The 18,343-nt window shown below is 41.7% G+C and overlaps 1 protein-coding gene across 1 annotated transcript in view; it reads left to right on the top strand.

The window, feature by feature from the left end:
• The first annotated feature begins 1,238 nt into the window (after positions 1 to 1,238).
• The window catches only part of col5a2b (collagen, type V, alpha 2b), a 31,977-nt gene continuing 14,872 nt past the window's right edge, over positions 1,239 to 18,343 (top strand). The window contains exons 1-31 of the mRNA XM_062527584.1: positions 1,239 to 1,242; positions 1,743 to 1,961; positions 2,393 to 2,415; positions 2,520 to 2,552; positions 2,679 to 2,711; positions 3,314 to 3,367; positions 4,075 to 4,167; positions 6,059 to 6,133; positions 7,234 to 7,278; positions 7,955 to 8,008; positions 9,039 to 9,092; positions 9,327 to 9,380; positions 10,347 to 10,400; positions 10,849 to 10,902; positions 11,210 to 11,254; positions 11,752 to 11,805; positions 12,309 to 12,353; positions 12,484 to 12,537; positions 12,991 to 13,089; positions 13,190 to 13,234; positions 13,496 to 13,594; positions 13,772 to 13,825; positions 14,009 to 14,116; positions 15,042 to 15,095; positions 15,301 to 15,399; positions 15,816 to 15,869; positions 16,167 to 16,265; positions 16,486 to 16,539; positions 17,308 to 17,361; positions 17,615 to 17,668; positions 17,870 to 17,923. Coding sequence (XP_062383568.1) covers positions 1,239 to 1,242; positions 1,743 to 1,961; positions 2,393 to 2,415; positions 2,520 to 2,552; positions 2,679 to 2,711; positions 3,314 to 3,367; positions 4,075 to 4,167; positions 6,059 to 6,133; positions 7,234 to 7,278; positions 7,955 to 8,008; positions 9,039 to 9,092; positions 9,327 to 9,380; positions 10,347 to 10,400; positions 10,849 to 10,902; positions 11,210 to 11,254; positions 11,752 to 11,805; positions 12,309 to 12,353; positions 12,484 to 12,537; positions 12,991 to 13,089; positions 13,190 to 13,234; positions 13,496 to 13,594; positions 13,772 to 13,825; positions 14,009 to 14,116; positions 15,042 to 15,095; positions 15,301 to 15,399; positions 15,816 to 15,869; positions 16,167 to 16,265; positions 16,486 to 16,539; positions 17,308 to 17,361; positions 17,615 to 17,668; positions 17,870 to 17,923 — 1,974 coding nt within the window. The remainder of the gene's footprint in view (positions 1,243 to 1,742; positions 1,962 to 2,392; positions 2,416 to 2,519; positions 2,553 to 2,678; positions 2,712 to 3,313; positions 3,368 to 4,074; positions 4,168 to 6,058; positions 6,134 to 7,233; positions 7,279 to 7,954; positions 8,009 to 9,038; positions 9,093 to 9,326; positions 9,381 to 10,346; positions 10,401 to 10,848; positions 10,903 to 11,209; positions 11,255 to 11,751; positions 11,806 to 12,308; positions 12,354 to 12,483; positions 12,538 to 12,990; positions 13,090 to 13,189; positions 13,235 to 13,495; positions 13,595 to 13,771; positions 13,826 to 14,008; positions 14,117 to 15,041; positions 15,096 to 15,300; positions 15,400 to 15,815; positions 15,870 to 16,166; positions 16,266 to 16,485; positions 16,540 to 17,307; positions 17,362 to 17,614; positions 17,669 to 17,869; positions 17,924 to 18,343) is intronic.

Here is an 18,343-nt window from a genome sequence, read left to right on the forward strand (position 1 = left end):
GTCTAATATATCTCCACTGAGATCTAGTGTAGATGTCATTGTTGTGCTGTCTGTGTGTATTGTGGCACAGCAGCAAATGCTCAGATGCAGAGAGTGAGACAGTTACTGTTTACAGTACTTGCTTTTGTGTTTATCCATGTAGAAATGGATACATGATTGCATTCATTAATTAATCAAATAAGTGATTGCTTGCCTTAGCTCAACAATTTGATTGTCTGTTTGAAGAATGATTAGCAAATTTGGATTTTTGGAATGATAGCAACCCTCCTATGGATCTTCTACCATACTAGTATATAGACACCAGTATTATGCCATGATGGTGAGGTGTTGATGCAACTTCTTTTTGATTTTGTTATGATTACAGTCTCCATGGTGGATAATACATTTTGGAAATGGATCATATATTTTCTTCTTAATACCCTACAAGTGTTAATTTTTTTGAGTCGGTTTATACTGTATGTGTATTATCTGAAATGCTCTCTATTTTCAATTATGCATTGTAATTGAGTTGGACTATTTAGTTTATAGAAGGGATTTCTGACTAATGTTAGGCAGTGGGCCGGATTTATGGGAGAGAGGGGTCGTCATTATCATTTGTATTATAGTTTGGTGATGTACTCCTCTACTACACCCATATGAGCAAACTAGTGTACAGTACATCATGTACTGCTGTTATGTACGGCTCTCTCTCTCTCTTGAAATGCCCTACAGTACCTTCCATGTCATTTTCTGCATCTTCCCTCCTGATGATGGGTTGTAGTGCTAGGCATGATCGATTTATCATATACTAGAGGTATTGCATACCTCAAGTTGTCAAAAACAACTCAGTGTGAATATCTTTTTATTTTATTTTTTTGGTTTCCTTTCCTACCTAAATAATCATAGTAACGCGCTGAACACCTTAGTGTAAACTCAACTGGGAGCTAGCTAACTTTGTGAATAAAGGATAGCATTCTCAGTTCTATTTTCAAACTTCTTTAAGGTTTAAAAACGGACTGAGAGTTCCGTTCTTCATTCACAAAGTTTACCTTTCTTACCCAAAACACCTTCAGGTGCAAGGCGGGGTGTATGAAATCTGCTGGGAGGCCGGATCTGGCCTCTGGGCTATATCTTTCACTCCTGTGGTTTACAGTATAACATTGCACGGTCACAGATTCACAGAAGAGACTGTCTACAGTTAGACATGCAATTATCATGTTCATAAGGAACAAACCAATGCAGGAAGTAATGGAAGTGATATGGGTGAGATTAGGCCTTCAGGGATACCCCAGACGGAGCCCACAGTAAGCCATCTGCATCTCTCAGCTGATGCTGCCTAATGGGGTCACTGGTGTAGCAGAGGATAGGTCACCTGGATCACAGCCTACCTGACTGAAATAGAATCAGACCATTCATGAGGCTATTTGGCCCTTGACTGCCCTCCTCTGTCAGTTTTTTGAACAGGCCTCGGTAGATTACATACAGTAGCTTCCTATTCAGTGTGTGTTGATTGGTCAGCTAAGAATTGATACTCTCCAGTGACACAAAATGGAATCACTATATTGTGTTAATAAAGCATTATTATTTTTTTAAGCAGATATCAGCATAACATAATATCACAAATCATTTGTTTTATCTATGCCCTCAAGTTTTGACCTATAGATTAAGCTAATTGTGACCTTTAGTTCAGCCCTAAAGGTAACTAATATAGACATTAATGTCCAATCATGGGTCTCTCTGTTCTTTGTGTTTAATTCTATCAGAAGCAGATGCCCAAGGGAGCTGTACGGAGGATGGCCAGGTGTACCCCGACAATGAGATCTGGAAACCGGAGCCGTGTAAGCTGTGCGTGTGTGACAACGGCCAGGTCATCTGCGAGGACATCCGCTGTGAGGAGATCACCAACTGCGAGAAGGTGACCATCCCAGAGGGCGAGTGCTGCCCCATATGTCAGAACTACGCCAGTGCATCTGGGAAGACACGTAAGCCAAACTTTTAAACTCCTGCTTTATTTTTTAGCCATTTGTTATTCATCACAGACTTTGTGAATGTTTGGAGTTATTACTGTAGATAAGGGCAACACATGGTGTAGCTGAAAATGATTTGAATGACGGTTGTTCCCAGAAATTCTATTGTGAACATTTTTCAGTGTTCACTGGAATTAGTTTGTCATGAAACAAGAGCTGGAATGTTCTATCTTTTTCTGATTTCTAATATCCATACACATACTCATACGCAAATAAACATGTACTGTGTCAAGAACCTAGGATATTCCAGATTTTATTTTGTTGAGACATAAATAATTACAGTATATGCTGTGCAACACAGTCACACAAAACTTTTAGACAGCTGTATAAAGAGGAACAATCCATGATTTTATGATTTTGTTTATTTGTATTTTTGTTCTTTGCAGAATTTATTGCATATCAGTTGAAGGTAAGTTGTCATTTAATATGCACCACCATGATAGTAGGGATCCTTTGTAAGCATCGGGATGCGCATAGTAATCTTTTCATTGTCAATTTCTTATTATATTCTAGGGACAAAAAGGAGAACCAGGTGACATTCCCTATGTGAGTATGCTGTATACAGTGACAAAGTTACACCCACATTATGAGGAGATGCATTATTTATGGGAAATATATTTGTTCATCTCATCTGTTTCACTAACATAGAAATAACATTTTCTTTTTTTTAAGGTTGTGGGACCAATGGGCCCTCCTGGTGCACCGGTATGTTATTTCAACACCAAATATGTCATTGTGATGGTTTAGGTGAGAGGTGCCTGAACTAAGCTGAAGTAGTCAAACTGCACATGACCACTAGATGGCAGTATCACTAAGCTTAATGCATAGCTGTAGGTAGAGTTACAGCTCTGAGGTTAATGATGTTTGTGGTTGAAGGCAAATATTGCAGTTTCACATTTTACATTCATGCTGAGGATCATCATGCATTTTTATATGATATCAATATATGAGCTCCATGATAGCTTGTCCTGATGTGTGAAAATGTAATCTCACACTGACTCATGAGTGCACACACTACACTCGTAAAGCGAATGTTGAAAATAACACAACTTGCATTGTTTTTTTTAACACATCTCTATCTGTGTCCAGATAGGGACGACACAGTTTGTGTTGTTTCCTTTTTTATTTTATACACACAAGAAATAACACAACTTGAAAATAACACAACTTGCATTGAAAGCAATACAACTTGTGTTGGTTTTTAATTTTAACACATCTCTGTATCCAGATAGGGACAACACATCCGTTTTAAGAGTATATACAGGTGTTTCATTCTCATCTCTTAAGCCTGTTTGATGTTCAAACAGGGAATTCCTGGTGCTGTTGGATCTAGAGGTCGTGCAGGAACCAAAGGCAGACCCGTATGTTTTTACTTCCTCTTCATGTGATACGTGCCACAGATATAGAAACATTTCTACATGTATTGATGTTTCATACTCCATCATCCATTCTGTGGTAAAATATGATGATGAGATTCTGTTGGTAAACCACAGATATGCACTGGAACCTACAGAGAATAATGATTGCTATGAGATGGTCATAGATTATAGGAGCTCGTTACATTACACATGCAGATCATATGGGCCCACTAACTAATCTACATGAATTACATCAACATGCACCCGAAAGAGATTTAGGATTATGTTTAGAGTAAAGTGTATGTTAAATTATTGACAAGTAGCAGCGTACTACTTGATACCATGATATCATTTTAGTCACACCAGTATTTTATGATGTAATTACGTAGTAAATAAATGTATACATTATACAGTACATGTGAAATATCAAGATCTTATCAGAGTGTTAGTGTAAATGACACATAAAAGATTAATTTAATCATTTAATCAGCATGACACCTTCCCCATTAATTTACCCATATAGCTTTAAAGGGATCAGATGAAAGATGACCAAAGCTGTGTGTGTGTGTGTGCATGCGTGTGTGTGCGTGTGCGTGTGCGTGTGCGTGTGTGCGTGTGCGTGTGTGCGTGTGTGTGTGTGTGTGTGTGTGTGTGTGTGTGTGTGTGTGTGTGTGTGTGTGTGTGTGTGTACGTGTGCGTGTGTGACCCAGGGTTTGAGGGGACCAACTGGGTTTGACGGCGAGCCAGGAATTCCAGGCAACCCAGGCCAGCCAGGACCTGCTGGACACCCCACTCCTCCAGGGGTACGATCATGCTGCCCCCATCCCTCTCCCAAGCTTCCTCCTCAGTCTAAGATATTTATTGCATGCAAGGATTTATTATGTGTTTTGCATAAAACAGTACGCACATAAAAGATAAATATGACATCTGTGATTCCAGTTAAAGAGACTACCAATAGTAGTTGATAAAGAGCAGTATTTTCAAGCTGGTTAGCCTTCTTCCCCCTCTTTTTCCTAAGCTTCCTCCAGAAAGTCACACTCATTCTATTATGTTTTACACAATATTGCAAGATATCATACGCAGTCTGAACATACCATATGATGCAAATGTGTCACTCAAATAATTGTATTTGATACATTTGATTGCTTTTACCAAGAGGTTGATAAAATCATGCATTCAACATGCCTAAGGTTTTATTCCAAGTCCTGATTTACTACAAATGTAGAAACACACACACACACACACACACACACACACACACACACACACACACACACACACACACACACACACAGTTATTAATGATTTTTTGGTCTGGTAAATAGGATGCATGTCATGGCAGGATCCAAGTATTGCTTTAAAAAAGTTTCTTACTGCAGTAAGGTGTTAAATGTGAAATGCATATCAAAGATAAAGGTGACATCTACAGCATGTTCCCTGGTGAAGAGGCTACCTGATATACATGTAGACCAGCACCTTGCAAGTTGTTTAGCCTTCTTCTGAGTGAGTCCACAGATCTGTAGTCAACACATATATGTGACCCAAACTACAAAAGATCAAGGCAATGATGTTGCTGTTTGTGGCCTTACGCAGGGGTTGGTATTTTAACGGTTTTGATGCATAGCACAATATCCATATAAGTGTCAGAGGAGCAGCCAAGTTCTAAAATTATGACTGTTAATCAGCTCTGTATCAGAGGTGTTGGTGAGGGGAGTTATCTATAGTGTAGTCCAATGTAGTCCTATTCTGAAGCACAAGAGAAGACCAGCGAGTCCGTTTTAACAGTGTCATTGTTGTGGAATGTTGTGTAGTCAATGTTACAGAGCTCCTTCAAAGTGAGAGTGTCAGTGCAGTGGTGATGTGCAGTGCAGAGTCTTTTGCAAGCAGGACACCCGTCCATTGTGTGCACTACCGTCTCCCTCTCCCCATTTCTGAGCAGCAGGCAGAATGGTTCATGTGTGGAGGGATGCCACATTGACATCTGTAGGCAGTAGCTCAAGGCAGTCTTCTACTGTAAACTTCAGCATGTCTTCATGCAAAGCTGTGCTTTTTAGGGCAAGATGTGAGATGCTGTGATCAGTACACAGACCAAACAAGCCAACTTCCCCTGTAGACATAGCCCTGTCTAGTGATGTGTCAGGCAGGACTGGAAATCTCTTACACACACACACACACACACACACACACACACACACACACACACACACACACACACACACACACACACACACACACACAACTTACAAAAGAACACTAGCTGTGTCCGTGGTGGCCACCATGCTGTCGAGCCCCAGCTGGTGTCTGGAAGCAGGTCACGAGTAAAATGTTTTAAAACATTATATTTATGTCTTCTGAAGGTCAATGCCTGGAGATAAAGCCCATTCATTATGCCATTTTTTAGCTTGTTTTCAAACTTAGTTTGCCATTTTAGGGACAATTTTGTAAATGTACCCTTGGCCTAGTTTGTAAATGAGATAATGGGTGTATTAAGTTCTCATCAAGTTTCATTTCCTTCACTAATGTCAGTTTGGTACCTTTTTGTCTGTTTTAATCACGAGCCTTAATTGAGCCATGTTACTGTGACCTTGCGCGGTGTTGTTCAAACGGAATGTGACACAACCTAAGTAATGAATGACTCATGTTCATGTTTATGAATGTTCATGTTTAATGAATCAATTTTCTCTGTGCTTGCAGAGCCAGTTGGCTATGCAGATGGGCTCAGGTTTTAGTGACAAAGCTGGATTGGCAGGGATGATCACAGGAAACAGGGTAAGGAGGCACTGGAGCACATCTCACTCTTATTCGGACTCCCAAGAGGAATTGTTTTAATATATGTGACAAACAATATTATAGCAGTGGCAAGTGTTCTGTATATGCTTATGTATCATTGAGATGCTAATATGCACAGGATGATGGGGTGGTGTAATAAGCCAATGTAAATGGCATAATAGCACAAGCCGTGATTTTACATCATCGCCTCACCCTCATCTTGTCCTGCAAATGAAAAGTTTTGGACTAGCGATAGCCAACTCTTTGACCATGCACAAACTGATGAGCTCTCGAGACTGAAGTTGATTTGCTCAAAGGCATTTGCGAATGGCAAGATTCCACTGGCACCAGACAGTGTGGAACACTGTTTCCTAATTTCCCATGTATCAGCCACATTGTGCATAGACCACGCACTGATGTTTTATGCTAATTAAAAAAGACAAAACCATGTATTGACCGCACCCATGTATTGACCGCAATGGCCAGTAGATCATTATTCAGAATCAGATCAGTGCTTTAATCAGAAAGAAGAAGAAATTAAATAAATGTGTTCTCAAGTATGCCCTCCCCTGTGTATTCACCTCATATAGGAGAAGACATTTGGCCAAATCAGTGTATAAACCTCAGTTAATAGACAGGAAATGACGGTGGGCCTAATGGGAGTCTCTGTTGTTACTTGTAGCCATGGGAGCTCCAGATTCTAATCCAAAAGATTTTTGTCAAATTCTGTGAATTGCTCCTAGTGGTTCTATAGCTCTCTCTTGGTTACGGAAATGTTGGTGCAGCAAGTGTCAGGTTACGCTAGGACCTGAGCACTGAACTTGGTCCGAACTTGGAGTGTGATTCAAGGCTCATCAATTTCAGTTTCATGTAGGAACATTTGAGACACTCTGACCAAACAAAGCAAACTCTATACTCTTTAAATGTTTTTTTCCTTCTGTTGCACGGAGATGAGTAAACTACAGTACTTCACATCACTATAGCAATGGGATAAAACGTTGTTTGAATGAATCATATTCTATAAGCTTTGCTGCTTTGGTCACTTTGCTATTTGCAGTGTGTGAACCGTGCCTGAAGTGCTTTTGTGTCTCCTTCCACAGGGTGAGTCAGGACCACGGGGTCATCCTGGACCAGCAGGCCCTCCGGTGAGTCTATGGGCCCTTTTCCACTGATAGAGAACCGGCTCCGTTCCCGTTCGCGAACCATTGAACAAAAGCCGGTTTGGAACGAGGCACCTTGGTTTGGAAGTTGAACCAGAAAATAGTTGTTTTTTTCCTGTGAACCAAAGAGGGCGTGTCATTGTGCCATTCAGAGGGGAGAAGGCTAAAAGCATGAGTTTTCCGTCCATATTAACTGTTGCCATGAGTAAACAAGACTAGTCAACTAGCATTACACTGCAGACATTGACTAGCATTTTAAACAGCTAGTGTCTGCCGTTTTTAGGGGACAACTACTCATATAATTTCCCCATTTATGCATCTCATTAACTTTTGCATGCAACACCCATTGTTGATGATGCATCCTTGGTTCAGTTCAAAACTGGTGCAGAGGTGGGCTGGTTCACTAGATAGCACCACGGTTCAAAGAATTCCGAACAACGCTGGTTCAAAACTGGGTCCGCTGTCGATGGAAAACTGCGTAATGTGCTTGTTGGCGCCCTGCATTGCACTCAAGTGTGTGCTAATCAAATGTATATTATGTGAGGCATCAACCTGTGATGTGTTATATGAATGTAGTCCAATTACTTGCTTCTTCAGCACCATTGCCCCACACTGCAGGTCAGTAAGTGATCCTCTGTCTTTTTAAAACTCTGTTCTTTAGGGACCCACTGGTGCTCAAGGAATCCCTGGGGACGTGGGTGAGCCAGGATCTATGGTAAGGCCCTATTTTCTACCTGTAGGGCTGAGCTGCAGCGTTCAACACTTTATCAACCTATTTATTCTGTAGTGTGTGCTGTGTTTGGTGTCTTAAGCTATTGGGACCTTGAATTTCCCTTTGGGGATCAATAAAGTATCTATTTCTCTCTCTCTCTCGTTCTCTTTCTCTCTCTCTCTCTCTCTCTCTATCTATCTAACACAGTGCAGGCTACATAAAGAAGCTCCTTGTTGACAATGTAGATTTCATTTCTTATAGAAAATGGAGGGTTAGGGTTAGGTCAGGTCAGAGTTTTTCCATCAAGCTATCTTGACATTTGTCAAAGTTTTAAATAAGTGTCTACATAACATTACATGCTATTCTTATGAAAATGAAATGCATTACAGTCCCTATTCAGTTACCAAGAGGCATATAGGCTATAATTGATCAGTTCATATTTGAGAACTATTGGGTTAGGTTAGCTGAGGATAACGTTAGTTAACATTTAGTTGACAGTAAAAAAAACTCAGAACACCACAGAGAATTTCTCTGAGGCTGGCCGACACTCTGAGTTCATAGTGCGATTAATAGATTAACATCTTTTCAAGGTTTTATGTAAATAAAGTGCTACTCCAGAGTGTTCTTCATATTAGTCAAAATGTACCTCTTCAGTCATGATGTCCTAGATGTGGCCCGCAGTAGAGCTTAGACTCTTTAAGAAGCTTTTCTCGGCGCTTAGAATTCTAGGACTCTCAACATCACTGGAGGTGTCTCCCGAGCTGACCTCATGAGTGTCACTGTGATGTGTTGGCTTTGTATGTATAATCCCTCACAAATCAATGAGGATCTCTCCGCTCCACACATGCTCTTCTTGTGCACTGACATTTGTCAGACCAGGAGAGAGACTAGTGGTGCTAGTGGTGGTGTGGGTGTGTGCGTGCGTGCGTGCGTGCGTGCGTGCGTGCGTGCGTGCGTGCGTGCGTGCGTGCGTGCTTGTCTGTGTGTGTGGGAGGTGCATATGTGAGGCCTGACGTGTTTGCTGTATTTTCAGGGTACCTTTGGCCCAAGAGGCCCAGACGGCCCACAAGGAAAACCCGGCTTAGATGTGAGTCCTTTGTTTCCTTGCCCATTTCCATAACAAGCATCTTAACTAAATCATTTCTTCCTATAATGCCATTGTGCTCAAGAATAAGTTTGGTGACTGCAATTTTTTCTTATAATGCCATTGTGCTGTAGATTAAGTTTGGTGACAATATGGGTTTATCGTTTTTACATTTAAATATTAAATTGTGATTATAATTCCCTATACACGACAAATGCTGTTTTGTTGTTGTAATAGGGCGAGCCTGGGCCATCTGGAAACAAAGGAGAGGACGGATTCCCAGGATCTCAGGTAATTTGTCTTCACCTCTAACTCTAATTGTACAAATATACTATCTCTCTCCTTAGCCAAACGCCACATAAACATGTACATTATAAACACACTGGACTTAACAAGTCTCGCCTCAGACAATTAGTATGTCCAATACTGCCTTCCTGATTAGTCTGCCCTGCTGTGATACACACTTTTGAGCTGTAATCAAGTAGCCCTTCCTGTGGCCTCTGTTATACATTTCTTTTTCCTTTCTTTTAAGACCCAAGAACTAACGTTTTTAGGCTTGCTTATCTGTCATCTGTGGACGACGTCATGTGACATAAGTGTGACAGTACTGCCTAGAGGTATCGGAGTACTTCTAAAGTTAAAGTGGGTCACAAGCTAGATAGGAAACTCCACTCCACTCCACTCCACATTCCTCTCCTGGAACCCAAAATGATACAGCAGTTAGTGTGACTTTGCTCAGTAGCGTTTAGTCCACTTTGGTAGTATTCAGACACATCTGTGCAGTGTCGCCACCTCTGATCCAAGTCACCCCGACACAGTTTAGAGCCACCTGTTTCAAATTCAAGTCATAACAGTAAAAAAGCTAATTGTCCACACAACATTATTTTGAAGGTAGGGCCTATTAAGCAGGCAATCCTATGACCATCCGAGCGAGCAAATGTTGTGTTGCGTTGAATGCTCTCTGTCTCTGAGTCCGTTAAATATGCTCTTCTATTGTGTCATATTTCGCGAGCGAGAAAATAGGGACAGAGTGTCCGACAAAACTTCTGTATCAAAACCCCTTTGTGTTGTGTACTGTCAAGACCTTCCAATTGAAATCAATGTAATTAAACTCATTTTTATCGCTAATGCTCCCACGAATCGCATGGCATTAGTAGTGTGTGGTGTGAGCGAATAATTGGATGCATATTCAAAGACAGACATAAAAGTTAAATGAAATTAAATGTTTTGTGTTTAATGTTATACTCTTTGTTTCAGGGGCTTCGAGGGTTCCCTGGGTCGCCAGGACAACCAGGACTGAGAGGACTTAAGGTTGGTTTAAAGTGGCCATTAACTCCTCTCAACTCTCAGGCAATCAGTAGCCTTTGTTCCGCCATGTCTTCATAAATGCAGTTACTTGGGTATTCAATATTCATACCCGTAGTTAATATGCATGCATGGTGCAACTCAGTCCAAAAGCAGCTGAAATGTTTCATGTTTCGCCTTGATTAGTTTTGATAGTCCCATAGAGGTTAATGGTCTCAATAGTGACAAGTGATTTCTCGAGGCACAGATAGCATTCTTGTTCTAATGATTTGTTTACAGTGCTCATAACGTCATATTTAAAGGAAACATATGTTTATTATAAGAAAAACTAGGATGTTGTTACTGATAAAAATGATATTGATATCCCACATGAACTCTAGCCATTTTTAGGCAACAGGACAGGTATTTCTAGCGGGCGTTTGAATTATTCATGCATATTTGTCTGTTCTTTTAGGGACATGTAGGTCCTTTAGGATCCAGGGGTGAACCAGGGGTAACTGGATCGAAGGTAATCAGCTTCAAATATTTCTATTGAAGTATATTCATGAATTCTTCTAAAAATGATTGTATTCTGGGCCTTTTTCATTGTATTCCCTTTTGATTTTGTATTTGATGTACTGTACGTGTGTGTGTGTGTGTGTGTGTGTAGTTGTGTGAGGTGTGTGTGTATATGTGTTTGTATGATATCTTGCAAAGATTTTCTGATAATTATATTTATAATAATTTTTGTGGTTAATGTGTGTGTGTGTGTGTGTGTGTGTGTGTGTGTGTGTGTGTGTGTGTGTGTGTGTGTGTGTGTGTGTGTGTGTCAACAGGGAGAGCAAGGCAACCCTGGTCACATGGGCGGACTGGGTCCACGGGTGAGTGTGACCAGCGCCGCACCCCCCTCCCCCCCCACCCCAAAACCATCATTACTCTCCCACAAATCAGACGTGTGATAAATAGCCTACTGACAGTTCAATCAAACTCAGGTCACATCACCATAAAGCATGAAAGTCCCCTTTCCAATTAAGACGGGCAATTCATTTGGCTGACATGCTCGTGTGGTTGCTATGACTTCAGAGCTGCATAAATACTGCTGACCGTAATGTGGAGTTGCAGGTTGAGTTGACTGCAAGTTTAGAATATTATTTTTTCATAGAAATAATAATATTGTAATTTACAATAGCAATGAATACATTTGATTACATGCTACATTTTGGCAGGGATTGAGGAATAATAAAACAGCTGCTTTAACTTGTTGGTTTCACTGCCCTGAGCTATCTCATGCTGCCGTTAATCACGGTGATGTCTGCGATGACTCATGATGATTGGGTGTTTGATTATATGGCTCTCTGCTTGTTGTGTTCTTGTGAAGGGTCCTTTGGGAATGCCTGGAGACAGGGGAAGAATTGGATCACCTGGCCCTGTGGTAAGAGCAGATGCATTCTAATTGGCCTGAGTGTTTACTGTAATTGAATGAATTAATTTACTACTGTAAATGAAGAATGGCTAATTGATCGGAAATTATTAGTTTATACTCTTGTTTGTGTTGCGGTCTAATGATGCTAATTAACAAGTTGCATTAAGAGACATTAAGAGACAACATGGTAATATAAATACTAAGCACTTATTATGGGTTATGGTTTGTATAATATAGTATTGTTTTTGTTTTCATTAGGCCATTGATTGATTGGTTTTATTATTACTATTCTCCTATTTATTCCTTATTTATTTTCATCAGGTTATTGTTTGAATTGATATTGTCTATTGTTATATTGCTATTGTCACTACTGTAGTCTGACCAACTTTTTGACATTGTTCACTTTTAAGTTAATTGTTGTTGTTTTTATTTGAGTGTCGCTTTGGACAAAGTCGTCTGCTAAGCATAACCATAACCATAACCAGAAATGCCATGTCTTTTCTCTTTGTTAGGGCAAACGGGGAACTTCTGGGGATGTTGGTAAACTAGGCCCAATGGTAAGGTTGTTTGTTTGTTTGTTTGTACATAAATATGCACAGATACTGTAATTGATGCAAAACCAAATCTGTGGCCTTTCCTCGGTAGCCATCTTTCTCTGGTAATGAAAGAGCATATCTGTCCCCACAGGGTCCAATGGGAATATCTGGAGGTGCTGGTTTTCCTGGCGGTCCGGGTATGAAGGTGAGGGCTATTTACCTGCATTTGTAAACACATGCATGCAGTTTTGTAAAGATGAAAGGGCTACTGTGGATTGATTTTTGGAGAGAGGTTGACATCAAAGACCTTTGAAAGGGTTTGAAATGAATGTTTGCTTCTTTAAATATGAGCATGCCAAGCATACTATATTTCAATCGAGTGCACTTTTAGTTTCTGTTAAGATATTATGTCTCTCCATTATGCCATATATCATTATGGACCAAGCATATAGCACACTAGCTTCGTATGATAAGACATGTATTTTCTGTTACATTTCTGTAATCTCTGTTACTCACGGAATGGGCAGCTAGAGGATTGAGAATGAGACAATTTTTTTTTATTGACTTTGAAATTGTGTAGGATCGCCGACTGCACCTTTAATGCATTAATATTGATCATTCGTATCTAATGCACACGGTTTCCTCCACCTCTGCTCAGGGTGAAGCAGGCCCCACCGGCCCTAGAGGCACGGCTGGAGCCCAGGGACAGAGAGGGGAGACTGGACGACTGGGCAACCCTGGACCCATGGGCAACCAGGTGAGCCTATCCTGCCTCTGGGCTGGCTAGCCTGTTGCTGAAGACAGTTCATGCGGTGTTGGGAGAAGGCTGACGTGTCTGTGTTTGGTAATGTGTGCAGGGAGCTGCTGGGGCTGACGCGAGCCCGGGATCTAAAGGACCCACGGTGAGTTCCCCACGCGTCACCAGAGGAGTTCAACATCTCACACACACAAAGGCCCAGCAGATGAATAATGTAGACAGATTTTTGTGTGGAGCTATTCTGTGAGTGTGAGTGGCCTGGTTGGTAGGTGAGTAATGTAGACTGTGTGTGTGAGTGTGTGTGTGTGTGTGTGTGTAGACGTGCCAGTGTGTGTGTGTGTGTGTGTGTGTGTGTGCCTGATTCAGTGTGTGAATGTGGCATCAATAACGTGTTTTTCTTCTACAGGGATTGCCTGGCATTCAGGGGGCCGTTGGACTTCCTGGTCTATTTGGCCCACCCGGACCACAGGGAACTACCGGATTCCCAGGGGTCAAAGGTCAAGCGGTAATGACCTGTCCTCATGTGTCACCTGAGCCTTATGTTGTTTTATATCATGGTGTATTTTTAAATGAAGGGCAGTGAGCCATTCTTTCACATAATCAATGTCTTAGACATTCATTCCATGAATGGAACACTCTTGACTTGCATCCCAAATAACCTCCAACTCTTTCTGACCAACAGGGTGACTTGGGGTCTCCAGGATTCAAAGGAGAGCCTGGTCTTAAAGGAGAAATTGTGAGTATATATTCATGAAAATGAATAATGAATTATCTTGTGTCTGATAAGATAGGGGAATTAAGGTCATTCTGATTCTCTAGGCTTCAATTAGCATGAACTGATGACTCCACAACAGCAACAACGATAACAAACAACAGCAGCAACAGCATTAATCAATGTAGAGGACAATCTATATTTCAGGGAGCAGCAGGGGCTCACGGAGAGATTGGGCCGGTGGGGGAGGAGGGAAAGAGAGGCCCCAGAGGAGATGCCGGGTCCTCAGGACCAGCCGGACCTGCAGGAGAGAGGGTGAGCACCACCTCCATTTGCATTTTCATTCATTCATTCATTCATTCATTTGTTCATTTGTTCAATCGTTCATTCATACATACATTCATTCACAATTAATTAATTTGTTTATGCATTGTTCATTCAGTCATTGAATCAACCAATCAATCAATCAATCAATCAATCAATCAATCAATCAATCAATCAATCAATCAATCAATCACTCACTCACTCACTCACTCACTCACTCACTCACTAACTTACTCACTAACTCACTCACTTTTACCACACTCATGTACCAACAACAACAAACATTTCAGATTTAGTATACAATTTCTCAGTTAGCGTGCTATCATGGAAATATCCTCCACTCTCTCATCGCTGTCACATGGCTACCACCCTCCATAGTGGAGACTGATGAGGCCGATAATCTAATGAAGCTCAGCTTAGACGAGGGGGGGGCCGCTCTAAAGAGACCTCCCCTGACAGCAGCAGCTCAGGCCCTGTCTGTACAAGATAAGGAATGAGCTATGAGTCACTGAGATCTGGAAAACTATGTGTGGGCATAAGCATATGCTGTGTGTGCCGTCGGAAGAGAAATACAACTGAGTTGTGAATTACTGTAATTTCCGGCCCAGATGGGCTGTAAAAGTAGCCATGGGATTAGAAATTAGTGGAATTAATCAATTTGAATCGGATTAATAGTCAATTTAAAATAGTAATTTAATCAAATGTACCTCATGTGGCAATGCTGCTGAAGTCACATTATTTTAAAAGAATACTTGAGTTAGCTGGTTTTACTCTCAGATGTCAGGGAAGCACATGTTATGGAAGAATTACACATTGTCACTTGAAGCAAATGAAGAATGATTTTGTAATAAATGTTAACTTCGCTCACAGCATCTGTAAAAAATTAATTCAATTAATTATTGACATCTTTTATTAGGGGGCTCCTGGTAGCCGAGGTTTCCCTGGTTCTGATGGCCTTCCTGGTCAAAAGGTAACAAGGGATTATTGATGCATTAATTAATACTTAAATACAATAATACATAAATCTGTATAGTAGTTATTGTAGAATGATACATTATATTATGATTCATTATGTAAAATGTTTCATGATAAATTTACAAGACAACAAAAGTTATTGCTTTCTTTATGAGGAAGTAATGATTGATGTACCCACTGAACTGTGTTTCGACCCCTAGGGTGCCCAAGGTGAGCGTGGTGCTGCTGGGACCTCTGCTCCGAAGGGAGTTGTTGGAGACCCCGGTCGTCTAGGAGAACCCGGCCTCCCTGGAGCTAGGGTAAGAGTCGCATCACTTCCTGTTGCGATGGGGCCTCCCAGAAGCGAGCATAAGAATCATAGGTTTTATGGATGCTGTCCACAGACTATCTATTGATGCTCAGATTATAAGATATTTTTTGTCATGCTGTTCAATTTATGGTTGACATTTTAGGGTTAAGATTATGTTTGGAGGGTTGGGTTTGTTTTGTTTTGGTTGAGGTGATAGGCTATTCAATAATTGTTCAAAAACAATTTTGAAGAATTTCAACAGACCATCAGGTGAACTATCCAAGCAAAGTGTCACTGAATCAAATTGTATCACTTCCTCCTCAGGCTACTCACCTTGTTGTTTACCTTGTTTAACTCCATCAAAACGCAATCCAGATGGCTGACTTGTACTGGAAACTCATTGTGTTTGCTTGTGTCTTCCTTTAGGGTTTGACTGGGCTGCCTGGAACACAAGGACCTGAGGGGAAACTCGGCCCACAGGTAAAGAACCCAGAGGAGAGTTGTGGAGAAATGTCAGAGATTTATCTTTCATTAACCTAGCCGCAGCACCTGTCACATTGTCTTCATTCTAAGATACGGAGGGAATTTTTCAACTTATTAATGAACTAAGTAACTCTCTCTTTCTGTCGGATGGAGATCTGGCCTTGGCTTATTTGTTCACTCACTGAGGACCCTACTGTTAATTATGCAGAAATGTCATCTCAGATTTGATATTAGCTTTACTTAACAGGGGGATAGATGGATAAATTATAACCTCCTTTTCCTTTCTCCCGGCAGGGAAGTGCAGGAGAGGATGGCGGCCATGGCCCAGCTGGAGCTCCTGGTACCAGAGGTTTGGCAGGGACACTGGGCCTGCCTGGTCCCAAAGGTTTCAGTGTGAGTAAACGCTTGTTTGATCTTGTTGGATTTCATGCATTATTCTGGATATCACTGAATATTACTCGCATCATAACATGAACATCCTCTCGTTATACCTTACATCTCATTCTCACACTCAGTAGAGATTACACTGGTATGCGTTTAATGATGTGTTTGTTAACAGTTTGAGTAATTTAAAGTCTAAAAAAAATGTGTTATTTCCTGTCTTTATCTCCAGGGAGACGCAGGGAAGATGGGAGAGGCAGGGACCCCTGGAGTACCTGGCCAGAGAGTGAGTGTTGTCCTTCCTCAGCCGAGCCTCAGTACCAGAATCAGAACCGTATCAGAGCCAGTGTAGATACAGACCTGAACCGGATCGGGGGTGCGTTTCCCAAAACCGAAGTCGCTAACCTGTTAGCGCCTTAGTTGGATGGCAATGGAAAATGACATTGCAACCAACAAAGTTGCTACCATTAGTTAGAAAAACTATGGTTTTGGGAAACGCACCCCAGAACTGTAGCAGAGCCAGTGTAGATGCAGATCTGAACCGGATCAGAACCATATCACAGCCAAGGCAGTCAGATACAGATCTAAGCCATACGGGTCACATGGAGCAGAGCCAGATCCTCTGGAGAATAATCTGTTATCCGCGTCTGCTCTAAGGACAGCGCTCTCCTTCTCATGGCCAGGCTGAATTACCAAGTGAATGCCCACTGAAGGGTCATTTGTGCATGCATAAAACAAATCCTTGTCCCTGTACAGTTCATTATGCTAAACCAAAGAAAAGGCCCATCTTCAAATACTGTTTGTATTTCTTTCTCTCTCTCTCTCTCTCCTCCTCTCTCTCTCCTTCTCTCTCTCTCCTCTCTCTCTTTTTCACTTTGAGCCGACTGAAGTGGGTCTCTTGAGAGAGGCCGCGATAGCAGAAGCTGATGGTGTTGAGAATGGACAGTGTTGAAAAATGAATAAATGTAATTTTAATGGAGTGGAGGGTCTTGGTGGGTGAGCGGGGAGGGGGAAGGAGGAATGGCTAATGAGTTGGTCTTGGCGTCTGTTGCAGGGAGTGAACGGCAAGGCTGGAGAGGAGGGGGCAGCAGGGCCGCCTGGACCGGCCGTAAGTGTCTCTTATCTGATCACGTTTATTGAATTCTGCATTGTCTGGGCCCGCAGAGAACACTGGATAATTCATGATGGAGTTTTTGCTGGGTTGCTATTGTATATCAAAGCTAGTTTGTCCATAACTTTCTTTTTTCTTTCTCGCTCTCTCTGTTCTTCCCTCTCTCTCTCTCTCTGTCTATCTCATTCTCTCTTTTCTTCTGTCTCTCTCTCTCTCTCTTTGTCTCTCTCCTTCTCTCTCTCTCTCTCAGGGCACTGCAGGGAAGAGAGGTGAGCAGGGGCCACCTGGGCTGAATGGATTCCAGGTAGGCTCTTGACCTTCTCCATCTCTTACAAGAAAGGGACTTTAAAAGGGTTTAGGATTGAGTGGTATTGTCACACTTTTTGCTCTCGGATAGCCTCACCAATTTTAGAATCCTCTTAAATCTCCAGTGGTTCCAGTTCTGCTGTGACAGGATGTTATAAATTTGAGTCTTTAAAAACTTTTTTATCCTGTTTTTTTTAAGGGATTGCCTGGACCCGCAGGCCCACCAGGAGAGTCCGGAAAGCCAGGAAACGAGGTGAGTGAGGGAGTTTATAAATGCTACTGTAGAGCCTGTCAGTACAGCCTGAACACTCACCTACACTTTCTAGTCAAAGACCTTATACACCTGGCTACCAGAGCAGCTCCTGTCAGTACGAGAACACTCACCTACACCCTCCATTCAAAGAACCTATATACACCTGCTTACCTGAGCGCATATGTCTACACCTACCAGTCAAAGACCTGCAAGTAAAACCACCTACCAAAGCCCCTGCTGTCCATCCAACCAGAACACCTACCAAAGACAACACATTGTGTGTAGAAGATATACCCTAGAAGACTGTACCTGTAGAGCACTGATCATTAGCACAATCAGAACATCCCCCCCCCAGAGCACATACAGTATTTGCACAACCAGAGCACCAACCTGTACCTGGACAGAGAGAGAGAGATGCCG

The sequence above is a fragment of the Sardina pilchardus genome, chromosome 23 (assembly GCF_963854185.1).
Source record: "Sardina pilchardus chromosome 23, fSarPil1.1, whole genome shotgun sequence".
NCBI classification, from domain to species: Eukaryota; Metazoa; Chordata; class Actinopteri; order Clupeiformes; family Clupeidae; genus Sardina; species Sardina pilchardus.